At 46.7% G+C, this 20,566-nt stretch overlaps 1 protein-coding gene across 3 annotated transcripts in view; it reads right to left on the bottom strand.

The window, feature by feature from the left end:
- Positions 1–18,028, bottom strand: part of SLAIN1 (SLAIN motif family member 1) — a 40,776-nt gene extending 22,748 nt beyond the window's left edge. Inside the window, exons 1-2 of one of the 3 annotated variants that reach the window (XM_028728338.2) lie at positions 17,396–18,028; positions 7,703–7,842 (exon numbers count right to left, since the gene is read on the bottom strand). In XM_028728338.2, the coding sequence (XP_028584171.2) occupies positions 7,703–7,842; positions 17,396–17,844 (589 nt within the window). In that variant the 5' untranslated portion in view covers positions 17,845–18,028. The remainder of the gene's footprint in view (positions 1–7,702; positions 7,843–17,395) is intronic. The other 2 variants (XM_077927730.1, XM_028728335.2) reach the window with 2 other exon arrangements.
- Positions 18,029–20,566: the final 2,538 nt, after the last annotated feature.

Here is a 20,566-nt window from a genome sequence, read left to right on the forward strand (position 1 = left end):
GTATCAAACGCCGCTGAGAGATCCAGCAGAACTAGGAAACAGCTCTCACCTTTGTCCCTAGCCCGCCGGAGATCATCAACCAGTGCGACCAAGGCAGTTTCAGTCCCATGATGAGGCCTGAATCCCGACTGGAAGGGATCCAAATGGTCCGCTTCTTCCAGGCGTGCCTGGAGTTGTTCGGCAACCGCTCGCTCAATCACCTTGCCCAGGAATGGAAGATTTGAGACTGGGCGATAACTGGCCATCGTGGCCGCATCTAAAGATGGTTTTTTAAGAAGCGGTTTAATAACCGCCTCTTTCAGCGGGTCTGGGAAGGCTCCCTCACGGAGGGAAGCATTCACTACCCCACGAAGCCCATCGCCCAGTCCTTCCCGGCTAGCTTTTATAAGCCAGGATGGGCAAGGATCCAGGAGGCAGGTGGTTGGCCTCACTCGTCCAAGCAGCCTGTCCACATCCTCGGCAGTAACAGATTGGAATTGATTCCACTCAACTTGACTAGACAGAACTCTAGCACTCTCCCGCCCCGGCCCTGCTCCCACGGTGGAGTCTACTTCTTCCCGAATCTGAGCGATTTTATCTGCAAAAAACTTTGCAAAATCATTGCAGGAGAACATGTGGCCCGTACTGGGCCCCGATGTTGCAGGTGGTTCCGCTAAATTGTGAACCACCTGAAAAAGTCTCCTGCTGCTGTTTTCTGCAGATGCAATAGAGGCGGTGAAGAAATTCTTCTTCGCCGTCGCTATCGCCACTTGGTAGGCTCGACGTTGAGCTCTAACCTGTGTCCGGTCAGATTCGGAATGAGTTATCCGCCACCGGCGCTCTAGCCGTCTCAACGATTGTTTCATTGCCCTCAGATCTGTGGAAAACCATGGGGCTGTCCGGGCTCCATGCAATCGGAGAGGGCGCTTCGGAGCCAAACAGTCAATAGCCCTGGTTAACTCCACATTCCAGCGGGCCACCAGGGAATCGGCTGAAAGGCCATCAACATGGGATAAAGCATCCCCTACCACTCTCTGGAAACCATTTGGATCCATTAAGTGGCGGGGGCGGACCATCCGAATTGGTCCCACCTCCCCGCAGAGGGGATGGGTCGCAGAGAAGTCCAGTTGCACCAGGAAGTGATCTGACCATGGCACTTCTTTCGTTTCGCTTTTACTCAGTGTCAGATCACCAACATCCATAGAGGTAAACACCAGGTCCAAGGCATGTCCACGGCTATGGGTTGGGCCAGACTTATTCAGGGACAGCCCCATGGAGGCCATGCTTTCCACGAAGTCCCGAGCGGCCCCTTGTAAGGTCGTGTCGGCATGGATGTTAAAATCCCCTAGGACGACCAAGCTAGGTGTCTCCAGGAGAACATCCGCCACGACCTGAAGCAGCTCGGACAGGGAATCCTTGGTGCAGCGGGGAGGTCGGTACACCAAAAGGAATCCTGTACTGCCCCTATTGCCCAACTTCCAGAACATGCACTCAGAAAACTGGGTCTTTCCAATAGGACGCCTGGTGCAGACTAATGACTTCCTAAAAATCACTGCAACCCCCCCTCCCCGCCCACATGACCTGGGTTGCTGTGCGTAAGAGAAACCTGGTGGACAAGCAGCGGCAAGTACAGGCCCATCTGCTTCATCCAACCAAGTCTCTGTTACACATGCCAGGTCAAGTCCTCCATCCATGATCACGTCATGGATGGCAGTGGTCTTATGAATCATTGACCTGGCATTGCACAGCAGCACCTTCAGGTCATGTGGGTATCCCTTGCTGATTCTAGTATCCATCCGGTCAGGACCAGACCCGGAGGCAGGAATAGTCCTCAGACAACGACTAAACCTGCCCCCTCTGTAATGACATGGTCTAGTCTTAGCGTAACTCCTCCTCCTACCCGTGATCACTGAGATCGGTTGTCCCAGTGCATCCCCCCCTGTGGAACATGCCCCAGCCATTTTATGGTCTGGGGCCCACTCCCCGGCAGCCCTGACCCCTCCCCCTAAGAACAAATAACACCTTAAACAAACAAACAAAACCAATAAAACAATACAGACAAAAAAAGTAAAAATTACAAAAACATCAAAATAATAAAAAATAATAATTCCCCAAACCCAACCACACATCCATCCCACCCCAACCCCCCATATACAAAAAATCCAAAGAAAAAGTTTTTAAAACATTTTAAAAACACTCTGTGCCCCTCCGGCAATAACAACTGTCCTAGTGAGGCCTAGGGAAAGGGAAAAGGCCATTCTCCTTTCCCTTCCTCCCCCACAACAAACACTCTGTGAGGTGAGTGGGGCTGAGAGACTTCAAAGAAGTGTGACTGGCCCAAGGTCACCCAGCAGCTGCATGTGGAGGAGCGGGGACGCGAACCCGGTTCACCAGATTACGTGACTACCGCTCTTAACCACACCACCACACTGGCTCTGGTTGTGCTCTGGACTACGTTGCACTGATAACTTTGTTCCAGGTAAAGATAGTGTTTGCAAACAGTATTTTGCACTAACTTCAAACCATGGTTTCATATCCTGGTTTTTAGGCCTCAAACAAACCATGGTTTGTAGGCAAGCTTGGGTTCAATCATGAGTTAGCTAAGCTAGGGATGAAGAACATGTAGCTGTTCAAATGTTGTTGGATTCCAACTCCCATCAGCCCCAAAGAGGGATAATGGGACTTGAAGATCAACAACACCTGCAAGACCACAAGTTCCTCAGTCCAAAACAAAAAAAACCCCATGGTTTCAAATGACATTTTAACTGGGTCACAGTACGCCACAACAAGAGGTTTTAGACTACTTGCCATGGTTTTACAGCAAAGTGTGTTCTGAACTTATAAGGAAGGTGCCCATTATCTAAGCCAGGCTTCCTCAAACTTGGCCCTCCAGATGTTTTGAGACTACAATTCCCATCTTCCCTGACCACTGGTCCTGCTAGCTAAGGATCATGGGAGCTGTGGGCCAAAAAACATCTGGAGGGCCCAGTTTGAGGAAGCCTGATCTAAACCTTTCAGAATATGAACCATTTCTTCCTTGCAAGAACAAAATATAATCATAAGGGTTAAAGTCAAAACCATATTTCCACAATGTGCCCCCCCCCACATATACAGCAAAAGGGCAAATGCAAAAACAACCATTCCCCTCCAAGAGTAAGTACTGTTCAAGAGGCACAGAAAACCTTGCTGCACCAACTTCTACTAAGTCAACATTTGATGAGAAGTGATGGTGCAGCTCAAGCGTGGAGACTTAAAATATAACTTACAAAGGCACTTGGGCCAGACAGAAACAAGAGAAAACAAATCAAGAGCGTTTCCTACTGTGTCTGGTATGATCTAGCTCTTATAGAAGAGTCGTTTCTCAAAGGAAGCCCAAGTCACATGGTTCCCTAAAGCCCGTATGCATGTCACATAAGAACGTAAGGAAAGCCTGCTGTCTCAGGCCAATGGCCCATCTAGTCCAACGCCCTGTTTTCATGGTGGCCAAACAGATGACCATGGGAAGCCTGCAAGCACAAAGGCACCCACAGTCTCCAACAACTGTGTGCTCTTTTTGTATGTGTGTATGTGCTGTACTTTCCTGGGAAAAAAGGAACGAATTATGGGTTCTGGTTTGAAAATGGAAACCTATATAAGGATAATTTATTTTCTTTCCATTTGTCCTAGGATTTCAAATCCCTCTAAGTTGCTCAAATTGTTAGGCAATTGGGCAAATTTTTTTTTTATACCCCTTCACTGATCAATTTTTTTTTCTTGTGAACTGCCCTGAGATCTTTTGATGAGGGTGGTATATAAATCTTATCATCACCACCACAAGCATTACTGCCTCCGACTGTGGAGAAAGAGCATAGTCTTCATGGCAAGTAATGACTGATAGCATCATCCTCCATGACCGAATCCTCTTTTAAAGTCTTCCAAGTTGGTGGCCGTTGCTGCTTCCTGCAGGAGGGAGTTCCATAGTTTAACTAGGTGCGACATAGTGATTTATTTTACCTGTTCTGAATCTTCCAACACTCAGCTTCACTGCATGTTCACAAGCTCTAGTGTTCCGAGAGAGATCCCCTCCCATCCACTTTCTCCATGCAGTCAATCATGATATTTGGATGAACTGTGTCTGGACCATCTCTGAACAAGAGTCCAGAGGGTGGGACGACAAAGGACAGGGCAACAACTTCACACAAATAAGCAACCTCACAACAGCTGGAATTTACCATATGGCAGACCCATCGTTCTACTATGATTAGGGGCCAGCAATCTGGCCTCCTGAGAAGGACTACTCTTTTCTTCGGTTGCCAGTCCAGCAGATGGAAAAGGTGTGTGGAAAGCACAATCTGGGGAACATGACTTGCAGAATTTATTCCACCTCCCCCTCCTGATAAAATTAGCACTGACTTGTCAAGGGCAAGTTAGTCCCTAGGGCTGTTCCTTTCTGGCACTTTCCTGGGTGCATCTTTTGAATGAGGAAGCAGAAGAGGAGAAACAACAAGCCATACCCAAGAGCAATTAGAGACAGTGATATATAGAAAGAGACTGTAAATGCGTGTGAAGCAGCTGAAATATGGATTTGTGCTGATGGCTTGTTGTTGTTGTTGCTAGCAAGACAGCTGATGAAACCATTGCTATAGTTATGAAACCTCTGCACAAAAACTCAGTGAAACACAGTAAGAATGTGAATCACAGATTTGAGATTTTGGAACGGACCCCCTAGGGTCACCCAGTCCAACCCCTGCTATGCAGAAATAATGAAATAAACTTTCGATCAGTAAAAATAAGTCACAGAATAGGAATGGAAACATGTCCTTATAATTGTAAGAACATTAGACTACTGCCTCACACCAGGTCCGCCTATTTGTCTGTGGGTCAACACTATTGTCCACTTGGCTAGGAAAAAGTCCTTCAGGGTGTCCAGAAGTCTCTTCCATCATCTACTACCTGCTCATTACGTGGAGACACCAGAGGCTGAACTTGGACCTTGCATGTGTTCTACCACTGAGCTACAGCACCTCCATTTATTTCTGCATTGCATTTGGTTCTCCAAAAACTGTAGTTTCAGACAGAAGGTGCAGAAAGAAGAGTCTAGGTAGGCTGATGTAAACCATCAACTAACGATGCCCGAGAGGACGTCCAAATGTGCCCGGTAAGTTCCTTCATGATACTCTCCTCAACCAACTTTTGCCGTTTGCTTAGTGTGGCCGAAAATGCCCGCGTTATGTAACCTCATAGCTGCCTTTTCCAAAGGACATTTTTGTCAGAGGAACCAAATGCAGCGGAGACCTGCAGCCAAATGTCTTGGTGATTATTTCAAATCAATATGTTGAAATTCAGTACCTCCAGAGCTTTCGTGACTCTTCAATCTTCCCCCTGCCCCCAGACAGTACATAGTGTTTCTTCTCACTAGCTTGCCATTCTGCTTCTCAGTTATCTACTTCCTACGGGCCCTTATTTCTCAGTACTGCTCAATCTGTTCTGCTGCACCTGCCCTGGAGGTCCTTATTCCTGAAACCTCCAACTCTGGGACCTTCTCCCCACTTAAACCCTTCTGCACATAGCATTCAACCTAGACCCGTGTGAGGTTTTAAACCTACACACTATAGCTTCCCTCACAGCAGACACATACTGTCAGCTCAGTCACTGCTTAGAAAGAAAGGGTGGCTGGCAGGTACCAGGCAAGATATTGCCTTGCTACGGATAGATACACAAAGGACAAGGTGCGCTTTCAGAGGACATGGAGCTGCGACCCAAGAGTTCCTGAAATGGCTCAACAATTGCCGTGTGCGACAGATATCACAGGGAAAATGACACTCTCACAAACACTGTAGTGGTACATGCTTCTTGCTTATAGCCACCTCCAGACTGTCAGTATTTTTGCAAGAGGGATTCAATCACATAACAGAAATTTAGGTTTGTGCAATGAGAAGCACCAGGCGTTCCTTTTTATTCATTATTGTTTGTGCTCATGATGGTGCTGGAGCTGTTCTGTGTAATCCTGCTTTCAATTCTGTTCCATGCCTGCTGCAGGTTTGGGGCAGACGTACAGCTTTGTTTCCAAATTGGGGCACATCCTGTTGATTCCTGCTAAAATTCTGTACTGTTTCAGACCATAAATGTCCAGGGTTGGGCTGGGGTGTATGCATTGTTCTCCTTTCATTGCACATTATAGCAAAAGAGTGCCCCACCAGAGGCATTAGGGAAGCACTGTAGAACAACTAAGAGAATGCAGTATAACTCCACTACGAATGCGCTATTATTTTATGAATGACACACCGCAGAATATATTTGCCAAAAAGAGAAAAGCCACCAGCCTGAAGGAGCCCAGACTCCTCCATGTGCTCAGTTCATTGGGCCATTGCAGAATAAAATTAAGATACTATCATGCTCACACACACAAAGCCAAGTATTTGGTAAGTTTCATGCCAGAATATACTTTCAGTAACAAAAGCAAGCACTTGAATGGAGCATTTCCTTTCTTAAAAACAAGTTCTCCAGAGATTAACATGTGTTCATCCCTCATTTGCTTCTGAAACCTCAGCATCCTGAGGCCAAAGTAAAACACAGACTGTGGAAATAAACATGACATGGGGGAACAGAAACTCTTGAATGTTATTAACGCATATGATAGGTTTGGAACAACTCTCTCAGATGCTCCAGAAAAACAAAGGAAATGATAAACGAGAGATCAACTGACAAGTTTCACAGGGAATTTTGAAAGTGAACTGATCTCCAATTCATTATAAAGATTCTTTCTGTCCGGAAATCTGGCCAGTTTTACTTAATGAACTCTTGTTTTATGAAGAGTTATGGCTATAAATTTGTTTAGCTCTTTTAGTGTTGTACGCGACTACAGTTGCAATCCTGTATACACTTACCTGTGACTAAGTCTTACTTAACTCAGTGAGGCTTACTTCTGAGCAGATATGTATAGGCTGTAAATAATAGTGTTTAGCAATTTTCATTTTTAAAAGCACCACCACAAAACAATTAATAAACCCACTGACATTTTCGGTACCAGCATTTCTTCATGATGGTGACACATGATATCACACACACAGACACACACACACGCTAGGGATATTCTGATAGTCCAGCATGTGCATTTATTTTTATTAAAATTATCTATATTCTACTTTTTAGGGTAATTTACCATCCCCACCAAAGAAACCCTTTCTTTAAAAAACAGATACCAATTCAACAAGGGGAATCAGATTAAAACATATACAAAGTCAGCAGTAAAAAAAATCAATACAATGTTGTAGCTTTGTCAGTGCATTTATGATAAACCCACATTCTCCACAATTTACTTTCAGCAAGGCGGGGGTGTCTGGGTGGTGGGCAGCTTGTGTCTGAATCCAGACACTCATGTACAAGCTCATTGAGGGTATAAGAACAGAGGTGTACATGCAAATGTACATCACACTGAAAGCAAAGAAGCACATCCTTATTTAGATGTGCATCTGATTTTAGGACATAAATCCTCAAACAAGGAAATCTGGGACACTGCAGAGCTCCCATAAATATTTGAGACTATGGGGCAGAAAGCCCTGAAGAAAAACAGCACTTGGTTTCAAACATCCCTACTTCCGCGGTTTTCAATGTGTAGGCCACAGAAATACAGAACACCTTGAACACAGACAATCCGCTACTCAACTGGACCAGCCTAAAACCAGTAGGAACAGATTCTCTGAGAAAGCAATGGAAACACAATGAATAAAAAACCCAAAGCTACCTTGTTCCAACCTGAAGCAGAGAGAGCGTTTTGCAGCTTCCATCTCAGGGCTTGGATTATCTAGAACATGGCGACACCACTGCAAAGGGGTCAGTGATTTTTCTTGGGGTACGATGCTCTTTGTTGGTGCAACATACAACCTAAATAGAATCAAAGAAAAGCTTTAGCACAACACATACATTTGATGCTTCTAACAGAAGATGTACAGCACTACAAAAGGGGGCATATCTCAAATTGAGATTAATAATAAATAATAATAAAAATGTACTCTCATTCTAATTGGTTTATAATTACTATGTTTGGAGTGTACAGCCTTGAAGGCAAACCTCAAATAGGTCCGGAACTGTATCTAAAGTAAATAGCTTTCAGAAAAAACTACAGTCCTATTTAGTGGTCACATACTTAAAGTTAAACAACCCTTCTCTAACATGGTACCTTCCAGATGTTGTTAGAACTCCCATCATCTCCAACCATTGGCCATGCTGGCTGAGGCTGTCTGGGAGTGGAGTACAATGTCATCTACAGGGCACCAGGGTTGGGAAGGATGGTTGAGCGACAGTGAAATCCAGTTTTTGGCTAAGCACATAAAACATGTTGGTATAATCTGAGAGTTCAGAAAGTTCTAGAATACTGAACTCCATTCTAGATGTTAATTCCCTATTTGTGCAATTTACTGGAAACACAATTCTGTACTTACTTTTTGGTCCCCTATCTGCGACTGCTACCCTTTTCAGAGTGCATATCGCGAGTCTCGCTAACTGAAGAACAGTAAGCCTGAGATGTGCATCTGGAGTGTGAAGGGGCATATTCAACATCTAATAATAGCTCCTCTCATCATATTCTTTGAAGTGAAGAGTTGCTTGTTAAGGATTTCAACATAGGTAAGCAGACAGAAGCTTTTTAATACCTTGGGTGCCATCCAGAGAAAGTTAAGCACTCTTAACTCAGACAAAAACAAGTTAAAAACTCATCAAGAGTCTTTGTACAGATTACCACATGGCCATAAGCCCAGGTTCATGTCCAAGTATATACTAGACAGGGAGCTGCAGCCAATTTTAACTCAGAGAGGTTAAAGAATCACATGGCTAGAAGGGAAAGGTCATCTAATTTAACCCCCATGCAGGGAATTCCGCTTCTAGAGCACCCCTGTCAGAGGCCAAGGCCTCTACTTCAAAAACTTCTAATGCGTAAGAGTCTACCATCTTCTGAAGACAGTCTGTTCCATGGTTGAACAACTTGTACCCCAGGAAGTTTCTCCTAACGTTTGGTGGAAATCCTCTTTCCTTGTAAATTGGACCTGTTGGTTTGGGTCCTACTTTCTGAAGCAATATATATATATACATATACATATATACATATATATGCTTTCGTAGATTTTCACGGGTACAGGAATGCAGGTTTTGGTGTCCTCGGGTATCTTCCCGTGTAAAAGTTGGGGTGTCTAGGCGACGTTTCGACGAGGTCTCACTCGTCATCTTCAGGCTGGTGATGACGAGTGAGACCTCGTCGAAACGTCGCCTAGACACCCCAACTTTTACACGGGAAGATACCCGAGGACACCAAAACCTGCATACATATATATATATACACACACACACACACACACACACACACACACACATTTGCTCCATCCATGTGAAAGCCCATCAAATATCACATCACCTCTCAATCGAATCATGATTTTGCCACCCTAGATTAAAGTCAACTCTATCCTGCCATCTTGTTGTAGGGTGGTTTTGGGGTAGGTGGGTGGGTTCAGAGGAAGATTCCCCTTTTCCATGAACCATACAACTGGGTGTTGCAAACAATGAAGGAAAGGGCTGCAGTTAAGAAAACTGTGAACTCTGTCGACACCAACGCTTTAAGAATGAAGGTCAAATGTGGCCCTCCAGGGTTCTCTGTCCTAACTCCTCCTGGCGCTGTTTTGCACACTCCTTGAGCATTCTTGCCAGGCTAGAACGCACGTTGGAACTCCACTGGCAGCTGTCATAAGGATTATTTGGAATGAGGCATCAGTAATATGTGGATGACACCCAGCTGTCTCTCCAATCCATTGGAATAAGGAGAGGAGGTTGAAGTGCTAGACTGCTCCTTGGAGGCAGTAATGGGCCGGGTACAGGCCAATGAACTGAAGGGGAATCTTGAAGAGGCAGAGGGGTTATGCGTTCCAAGTTCTTGAGTCCAGGAGGGAGATTGCTTCTTCTGGGCAGGTTACACTCCCCTGGATGGAGCAGGTTCATAGCTTGGGGTGCTACCGGATCCCACACTTTTACTGGAGACTAGGCAGGCTCAGTGGCTAAGCACACCTGTTTCCATCTCTAGCTGGTTTGCCAGCTACAGAGATTGTCACTGTTCTCCATGCTCTGATAATCTACAGACTGGACTATTGCAATGCAATTGGACCCCCAAGGACGTACTCTACAGGGAGCTGACTTCAGGAACCAGGTTCATTGGCAGACCAACTCTGTGTTGCAGAGTCGTCTGCAAACACGACATGAAGGCTGGCAACATTAATATTATATGTGGGAATCCTTTGCCAATTACTGTAGTGCCTGGAGACAATCAGTTACCGTATTTTTCGCCCTTTAGGGCGCACCGGCCCATAGGATGCACCTCATTTTGGGGGGGGGGGAATGAATAAAAAAAAATTATTGCCCTCCCCCCAGCCGCGGGGCTGGGGCGGGGGAAGCCCGAGCTTCCCCCAACCCCAGAACAGGCTGCTATCCGCAAGCCTTGCAAGCCCGGCGGCAACTCCTGCCGGGCTCGCAAGGCTTGCGGACACCTGCGCGAAGGACGGGGCGCCCTCCTTGCGAGCCCGCGGGAACTCCCGCCGGGCTCACGGATAGCTTCCTGAAGCCTGGAGAGCGAGAGGGGTCGGTGCGCACCGACCCCTCTCGCTCTCCAGGCTTCAGCGAAAGCCTGCATTCGTCCCATAGGACGCACACACATTTCCCCTTCATTTTTGGAGGGGAAAAAGTGTGTCCTATAGGACGAAAAATAGGTTGTGTATCAGTGACCAGAGGAGGAATGACTGTTGCGAGGAGCACAGCGAGAATGAATGTCATGGTACACCTGTAGCAGCAAAACTAGACATCTTCATCTGCCCCAGATGCAACAAAACATGTCTCTCCCGTAGCAGTCTCTACAGCCACAGCTGGTGCTGAAACTCAACAATTGTTTGACTTTACCCCTGAAGCCACACTCTTCCACTGTCTCCAGAGGCAAACGGATGTCAACCATTAACCCCAAGGTTCATTCCCCCATAGCTATCCCTCCACTCTCCACAGACACTGCCCATCCCCCACAGCAATTTGAAAGGCCAAATGTTAAACAGAAGATGTGATGCAAAACTAACCATATTATCTATTTTACATATATCATTTTTAAGAAATCAACCACATACACAGCTTGGCTTTTCTTTTTTAAGATGAATGCACAAAGCTGAAAGAAATCAGAAATTGTTGTTGTTTAGTCGTGTCCCAGCTCTTCGTGACCCCATGGACCAGAGTACTCCAGGCACTCCTGTCTTCAACTGCCTCCCACAGTTTGGTCAGACTCATGTTTGTAGCTTCGACAAACTGTCCAACCATCTCATCCTCCATTGTCCCCTTCTCCCCAGACAAATGCCCCACACTGAGAAGGTCATTATGTGGGAGGGAAAGGAAGGGGCAGGCTACCTTGGGAGATTAATAGTAAACTCCAGCTGCAGCCACAGGATAAAAAGGTAAAGGTACCCCTGCCCGTACGGGCCAGTCTTGACAGACTCTAGGGTTGTGCGCCCATCTCACTCAAGAGGCCGGGGGCCAGCGCTGTCCGCAGACACTTCCGGGTCACGTGGCCAGCATGACAAGCTGCATCTGGCGAGCCAGCACAGCACACGGAACGCCGTTTACCTTCCCGCTGGTAAGCGGTCCCTATTTATCTACTTGCACCTGGGGGTGCTTTCGAACTGCTAGGTTGGCAGGCGCTGGGACCGAGCAACGGGAGCGCACCCCGCCGCGGGGATTCGAACCGCTGACCTTTCGATCTGCAAGCCCTAGGCGCTGAGGCGTTTACCCACAGTGCCACCCGCGTCCCAGCCACAGGATAGAAGTCCACAAGTTTTGAATGTCTGATGTTCTATTGTGTTTCTATATTTTGCTGGAAGCTGCCTTGAGTGTCTAGGGCAACCCAGTCAGATGAGCGGCTAATAATAATAATAATAATGGCTTGCACCAACTTAGCATCCACCAGGCTCAGTAGGGGGGGTCCTGGGCTGAGCCAGAATGGGAGAGATAGACCAGCATATCTCCAGCAAAGCCAAGGATGTGGGAGTTAAGCTGGCCTGGCTGTACCAGGAACCTCCTGGCTTAGCTGGAGATCCATTGGATCCTAATCCACTCACCCCAGCGGAGTTTGCTACAGGACTGCTCTCTAAACAACGCAGCCTTTGATTTATTCTCAGAAAAAACCCTGATCTATTCTACTGCAAGTCTCACTGAAATCTACAGGCCAGTTGCCAGTAAAGTCTGGAGTCCTCTGTAGACATCTCTGTGCTGCAGTCTTCAAAGGAAGAAATACTGATATGTTTTCTGGACAAACACTTAGCGATATGCAACTGCCTACAAGTCTTCAAGATCAAAGTTTTAATGCCAAGAGCTAAATGCAGAACCCGACCAGAATTCAGAATAGCAGCCCTTGGAGACTATTTTTAAGCAAAACAGGAGTTTCACAGTGTGAGCCTATGCATGACTACTGAGAAGCAAGTCTTATTTAGTTCAATGGGACTTATTACCTAGCCAAGGTCGAGCCTAGCAATATAGCAAAGACAGCTCTGCTGTGGCAGAGAATACTTCTCCTTATTCAACACTTTCCCGACTCTAGAACAATTTGCAATTAACACCTGTTCATCCTCCAGCTCCATGAGAGGGAACGCGTGGTGGTTACAAGTTATTATTTGTAATAATGCATCACCTTGAAATATGCCTACTATTAAGTATGAGCTGGTGTTTGCACAGTTATTTCCAGAATCTCATAGAAGTTAATAGACTTCACTGCTAATTAAGCTAGAAATAAAGGACATCTATATACCAATACTGATTTGAGTCTTTCTGTGCACGTACCACTTTACTGATGCATTAGAGATACAGGCAGACTTTAGGATTAAAATACCCCTTAAGAACACATTCCACCAATACTCAATGGCATGGAGCCATCAAGGGACTGAGGAACAGGAGGTCAGAGAAAAATAGATACGCAAGTTCAGAAAGAACCAGTTCATGATCTGGATAGATCTTAGGAGCTGTTTTTTCCCCAATGTCCCCAGGGGCTGAGGGGAGAGCTGTCCGTACACATCAGTAGAAAAAATTAACAGAGAACAAGTGCAGCACCTCACTGCTCTGCCATCCATGAACCAGAATGGAGAGTTGTGAATCTACAAATAGCCCACCTGAGGACTGAACCAGGGGCTGGTCTTAATATTAGGCAGAATATGTCAGCAATCTCAATTAGCTGGCTTTGAGTGCCACAAAAAGGAAGCAAACTGTTAATTGTTTCAGTAAGCAAACAACTATTATTCCATCTTTACTCTTGGGAAGTGGTACCTGCAGGATTTTTCTGCCTTCAGTGCCAAAACAACTCGGCTGGCCTGTGACACAATGCACTTTGTCTGGTGGAAGTGGGTGAGAGATGACAGGAAGCAAAAAGTCCCAGGCCAGTTCTGGTCCGATCAGAGGAGTGGGAAGAGAGAGAACTGAATGCCTGTTACGGTAAGGTTACCAGATTTTTTCCAATGAATCCGGGGACACTTTTCAACTTCAATGGATTTTGTATGGGGACTGATTTGTAAATCCGGGGACTGTCCCCAGGAAACGGGGACGTCTGGTAACCTTATGTTATGGTGGTATGGAGGAGAGTGAGAGAAAGATGGAAGAAAAACCAGGAGAGGGAATACGAACTGAGAAAAAGTTCCCGAACAGAAGCACTCCACAAGGCAACGTCTTGTTGCAGGACCCCAGCTGCTGACCTTTAATTGTCACTGTACTCTTGTTTTCCTCCATAAAGTAAAAGTAAAAACTGACTATGTAACCACAGTTACAGCCCAATCCAGGGTATGTGTATTAATAAGGAATGCCCTTTGACTTCAGCTGTTACAACCCTCTCTCATCCTGGCTAGGACAAAGGTGGAGAGGCAGTAGAAAAGGCAACTTGGGAAATATTTTTGCTTAATAATGATATTGGAAAGCTGTTACATCCAGATACAAGGAAACTCAGAAGGGAGGGACTAGGGGAAGTCAATAATATGTTTATAAGGTTGGCTCTTTAAAGAACTAAGTTTGTTTTTATTGTTTATTTGTGTATTGATTTCTTCTTTGATGTTTTGTTGTTTTTTGTTTCTGTTTTTGTTAGTTTGTTAGGTGATATTTGTTATAATTGTGGAAAACTTAATAAAAATTTTATAAAAAAAAGAAAAGGCAACTTGGAGCTGGCATATCAGACTGGAATTGAGCCCCATGTCATCAAGTGATGTCAGAGGGGGCAGTTCAGGATCCAGCAGATCCCAGGATAGCTCAACCCCTTCCCATCCTGCCACCAAAACACCAGGGAAGCCCACCAGCAAGAATAATGTTATCTTTGTTCTTTCTCCTCTGGAACTTGGATCATTGCTCCATTTAATTCCTGACCGGTAGCAGTCCTGCAGGGTCTTTGCCAGTTCTGTTATCTGAAAATTGTTAACCGGAATGATTGATCCCGGTGCCTTCCGCATGCAATGTGTCAGCCACCTGAAAGTCATCTCTGGAAAACCACCAGGGGGTGAGGAAGAACCACCAATTACCTTCAAATTTCAAAATATTTGCTGCCTGCTCGCCAGGGGTGATTATTACTTACTGCAGGCAACCAGGGGCACAGTTCCACATGCCTATTTACAAAGAGTAAACTATGATTACTTGGTGGTGAGAAAAATACACTCTGTGTATGTTCAGATGTGCTTCACATTTTCCATGACTGAGCCTTGGTTTTTATTTTTATGTGCATCTGAGCTCTCCCTAGTTACCACTAACTCAAGTCCATTTGCAGGTCAGTTACCTTAGAAATGCAGCCTTAAACCAAGGCACGTTACAGCACCGAAAGCACACACCCCATTGAATTTTGGGAAATGCTCCTTTCTGTCTTCATATATAACTGCACCTAGTTGATTTCCACCAGTCCTCTTGCCAGTTACAGTGATACATACTCTACAAAATGGTATGTAGCCCCCTGGAATTAAAAATCATGAATGCATCTATTAACCACACTGGATGTGAGCCAGTTAGAATTAAATACATGTAAATGCCACTGATTATAATGGGGCAGAGAGAGAATGAGGCAACTGCTGCCTCATTCTCTCCTATCAAAATTAGTAGGATTTAAATGTGTTCAGCTTCATGCGGATTGACATCCATTCACAAGAGCAGATGTGTGTTTTGTGTGTGTGAAAACAGAAATCATTTGCATTGACATATATTCTATACTATATACTTTGAAAAAATGAGGCACATCAAGCTTGGGACAATTATGCAGTATTATTCTCCGTACTTTGAAAAAGTGGTATAGAATTTATTTATTTTTTAAAAAAAGAAAAGGCAACACTAACACAATTCCATCCTACAATGCATCAATCTTCAACTGGTGGGTTGAACTGTGATGTACAACTATGTCACAACTAGAGTCAAGGTGTGTTGCACCAAAGTGACTAACATTTTTGGGGGGGGTTGAATTTTTAAGAAAAGGAGCAGGAAACTGATAGGGAGAGGGCAGAATGACCAGAGTAGAAGAGAAAGACAGATTATCAGAAAGGACTATATTATACATGAATGTATTTAAACCCTAACAGCTGCTTCTTCTAGGAGAAAAGAGGATTTGGAAGGAGGCAATTTTGAGTGAATAAGCTGTTTTGCGCCTGTGATTGAGCATGCATGTTCACACTTAGCCCTTCTTCCACCTGACACTTTGTTTGCAGCTCTCCCCACCCCACTCCTGCAAGGGTTCCAGATGCATTTTTGAGATGCAAGCATGCAATACAGAACCCACTGGGGAGGCGGCATCTTGGGGTGAGGGGAAATTGTGGTGGTAGGAAACTGGCGAAGGAAGGGAATAATCAAGCTCCCCCCACGCTTCCCTGGAAGAAGCAGCCATCAAGATTTGAATATACAAACATTTTTGTTTAACATATAGCTTGCCCCAGAGAGAAATGAGAAACACAGATAAAGAAGAACCCACAACAAGAAATAAAATGAGAGTGGATTTCTGTTGCAGACAGGAATTAAAACAAGGGTCTGAAAAGACGGCAGGTTGCTGCTACCATCTCTGCAGTATTTTTTTAACAATGGGAGGGGGCGGTTTGCAGGCTACTTCGACTGTCACACTTTACACAGTTTGCTGCAGCTGTATAAATCACTGGTGCTACCTCCATTTTCATTCTGCTTCCAGAGCTACTCGCAGCTTCGCTTCACAAAGCATCCATTCAGGAGCAAGCAGCAGCCCTGGCGGATAAGGGTTGCTGACCACAGTCCTGAAATCCCTTGTGATCTTTTCAAAGCAATGGGATCTCAAGCTTCCACAGAGGCATCAGTACTAACGAAGCGTCATTTTCAAGGCATTTCCCATTATCTTCATTGCCATTTATGACATGCATAAAATGCTAATTCATAAGATGCATCAAATAAGCCCCACTGATTGCCTTTGGGGGTTAACTAATTGGATGCAAGCTTTGAACAAAACCACATTTTTTGCATGTCAGGTTTCCCTCCTCCAAACTGCCAGAGCAGCATTTAAATGTAGTATCGCAGCAGCACTGCTCAACAAACGTAAAGGTGCTCAACCAAGAAAAAAAGGAGCAAAGAATGAAAAACACGTTCCGTTCAAGCCATTAACTCCATTCTGACTTCCTTTTCAGAATATAAACTATTACTTGGCTGCTGCCCCCCACCCGTTTTCAGCGATAATCCTGAAATTCTATATTAAATGAAGATAAAAAAGGCTTGTGGTGGCAAAGAATTTTCCGTGGGTGCAATGAAAGCTTATAACCATTCTAAAATTTGCTCAGGTGTCGGAAGACCTCCGTTTGGTTTTGCTGCAACCAATGGCTTACCCCTCTGGAAATCACATTAAATGAGAACATGCCATTGCCTTTGAGCGTGATCTGCTTGATCAGCCCAATACAAGAAGACAACAACTCCATTCTTAACACCCTAGTCATTAGGCCGAAGTGTTTCTGAAGGATTCGGGGTGGGGTAGGACCCCATAAATTTAAGCATGCAGCAAGGGCAGGATATTTCTGAACAAACAGGATCAAGGAGGCAAACCCTGGGCTTGTGGGAAGCAGGAAGCGACAATACGAGTCCCCCTTGGCGGGGGAAGGAGTTAATAATGATGACCGAGGAGACGTTAAGGGGGTGAAAAAGGCTGATTTAAATCGCTGCGAAACAGGATCAAGGGGGATTGCGGAGCTAATGCTAATAAGGCAGCCTTGAAAAGCGCCAGCTGGGGAGAGAGGAGGGGGCTTTCCTAGGAAGGGCCCCAGGCGACGAGCAGGGGAGGGGGAACCCTTCCCTTCGCTGAGGATGGAAGCAATAATATTTTTATTATTATTTATATGCCGCCCATCTGACTGGGTTGTCCCACTCTGGCTGGGGGGGGGGTCTGGACCTGGAGCCTGCCTAGAAATGCACCCACCACGTCTCGTCGTCGCCGTCGTCCTCCGGGTCGCAGCACTCGACCCCCTGCAGATCCAGCACCTCCACTTCATCCAGGACGGTGTCCGTAGGGGGAGAGGCTTCGTGGCCTCCGGGGCGGCAGCTTCCTCCCTCTCCTCCTCCTCCGGGGGGCGAGGGCTTGAAGTAGACGAAGGGCTCGGCTTGGCACAGGAGCGCGGGCACCGGGCTGGGCATGCAGGCCGTCGGGGAGGTGCTGGGGGTGGCGGCGGCGGGGGGCAGCAGCAGGAGCGCGCCGGCGGCGGCGCTTCCCGGCGAGGCGGGCGAGGTGGCGGCCGCCCGGCTGCGCAGCTGCTCGTTCTGCTTCTCCAGCTTGCGCACCAGCTCCTGCAGCTTCTTCACCTCCAGCTCGGCGCTGACGGCGCCCGGCTTCACCTCGGCCACCAGGGGCTTCAGCACAGCAGCCTCCATCCCTCCGCCGAGGAGGCTGCTGCAGACGCGGCGCCTGCCTGCCTGCCTGCCACCTCCAAGACGCGCCTGGCCGGAGACGCGCCTTGGCGCGCAGCGGCGCTCGCTCGCCTCCCCACCCTCCGCCGGGCCGAGCGAGGCGCACAATGGGAACAAAGCAGGGCGGGGAGAGGCTAATGAGCGGCGCGCGGGGCTCTGGGCCTGCGCGGAGGGAAGGGGCTGCGCGCGCGCGCGAGGAGCTGGGAAGGGGGGCGGGGGGACGGCCAGGCGCCGCCCCCCGCGCAGGGAAATGGTTCCCCCCACGTCTACGTTCGCTCGGTGAGGAAAGGGGTCGTGGAAGTCCGGTTGAGAGGGGTGGGTCCCGAAGCACGTTCGGCCGTCCAGCTCTGGCGTGGCCAAGAAGAGAAAGGGCGGGAAAGGGCACGTGCTGAGGGCGAGTTAGTGCTAATGGCGGCGTTTCCTAGCAGGGCTGACGAGGGGGGTGGGGGAGGGGCAAACTTGGAGGGAAGAAAAGCCGTTATTTATTTCGAGGTATTTTTTTTAAGGCGCCAGCTTGTTGGGGAAATATAATAGCGGTTAGTTTTAAATGACATTTCTATTCCACCCAAAACTGTGCGGGATTTAGGGCAGTACGAATGGTTCCCTCACAGAGGACGCTGGATTGAAGAGGTGCATAATAATAATAATAATAATAATAATAATAATAATAATAATACTTATAGTTATCTTTATAAATACTGAGAAGTTCCAGTAAAAAAGCAATGCCAAAAGGAATCATTGTGAAACCAAGGGTATAAGGCGGTATATAAATTCAATTAATAATAATAATAGTAAAAATAATAATATTGAGGGGGGAGGACAAATTTTGTCCTCTCTCAAGGTTCCATGTTACCAAAGTCTGCCCCCAACCAAAGGAGGCCAGGGTGGCAAACACATTAAGCGATAAAATAATTGAAACATCAAAGAGCTTTAATACATTCATAAAATATGAGGTACCTGACCAACACTGAATCAAACTGGATTATCTAAAAACACTTGGTTATTATTAGTGATTGTTTAACCCATTCTGTACAGGAGGGTAATGGGCTGTGGCTGGAATCTGAGGGAAACAAATGGGATTGCAATCCCTGGCTAACCCTTGGCATGGTTCCTGCTTCTCAGCGGACCTGTGAGCCTCCTGAATGCGTGCGAGGCAAGAAGGCTGCACATGCGCTGAGTCACTGTTTGGAAATGGCCTTAAACTCTAACCAAGCAGCGCACCATGCTCTCTGGCAACTGAATGGAGCAGTAACTCTGGGCTCGGTGTGCATCGTGATCAGCTTCCTACTACACAGTAGGTGCCCTTGATGTGGAAGGTTGGCAACTCTCCCTGCCACCTTGCTGCCAACAGCGATCTTTGTGCTGCCCACTGCAGCCTGGTATTCTGAAGTTGAGAACAGGCAAAGTGGTTCCTAGCATGGAGATCAAGTGATGGGGGGAGCAGCCTGTGCTTAATGTCTGTATGCTGAAAGTGCAGAAGCAAGGTCTCTGCAAAAGCAAAGTGACCCAAAAGGTTAGATTAGGTTGCAACTTTGGTTGATATCCAATGCTAGTTATCTACAGAGCAGGACCCAATGAAATTCATTGATCTCAGTGAGTCGTATGACTTGGCTAGCTTATGCCCACTTGCCACCTGGGAGTAAGCCCCAGCTGAGCTCAGTGACATTTCTGAGTAGCCGTGTCTAGGATTTGCACGTCGTTTCCGGTGAAATATGATAGCTGTGACTAACTCAGCCCACTGATTTCAGCTGGAATGAACCGTTACTTAGGCTGCAATCCTGTACAACCTTACCTGGGAACAAGCACCATCTTACTCTCAAAGGCACATACTTCTGAGTAGACATTATAGGATTGTGCCTTTAGTCTGGATACAACCCACAGTAAAATCAGAGTTCAGAAATTATCCCATTCACAAGTGTTTCTAACAATCATTTGGTAGCAAGGTATACTTGCATAAGCGGGACACGGGTGGCGCTGTGGGTAAAAGCCTCAGCGCCTAGGGCTTGCCGATCGAAAGGTCGGCGGTTCGAATCCCCGCGGCGGGGTGCGCTCCCGTTGCTCGGTCCCAGCGCCTGCCAACCTAGCAGTTCGAAAGCACTCCCGGGTGCAAGTAGATAAATAGGGACCGCTCACTAGCGGGAAGGTAAACGGCGTTTCCGTGTGCGGCTCTGGCTCGCCAGAGCAGCGATGTCACGCTGGCCACGTGACCCGGAAGTGTCTCCGGACAGCGCTGGCCCCCGGCCTCTTGAGTGAGATGGGCGCACAACCCTAGAGTCTGGCAAGACTGGCCCGTACGGGCAGGGGTACCTTTACCTTTTTTATACTTGCATAAAACTATGGAAAGCTGGGGTGTTGAGTTTTCTTTGCTTAGTCTTTGGGACAAGACTTACTCAGATGTATGGAAGCTTTGGCCCTCAATATGCTGCTAAACTACAGTACCCATCACCCCTGGCCATGCTTGGTGGGGCTGAAGGGAGTTGTTGTTCAGCAACATCATGAAGGCCTAAGGTGCCCCATGCCTGGACTGGATGGCCTTCAGAAACAGTACTGAAAACTATTGATCCAAATGCACCACAAAAAGGTAGGCTTATATCCATTGCTGAATTAGGAAGCTCCCAGAATTACGTTCCTTCAAAAAGGGGGAGAAAAGATAACAAACCATATAATTAGAAGCTGAAACTGCTAA

The sequence above is a fragment of the Podarcis muralis genome, chromosome 4 (assembly GCF_964188315.1).
Source record: "Podarcis muralis chromosome 4, rPodMur119.hap1.1, whole genome shotgun sequence".
NCBI lineage: Eukaryota > Metazoa > Chordata > Lepidosauria > Squamata > Lacertidae > Podarcis > Podarcis muralis.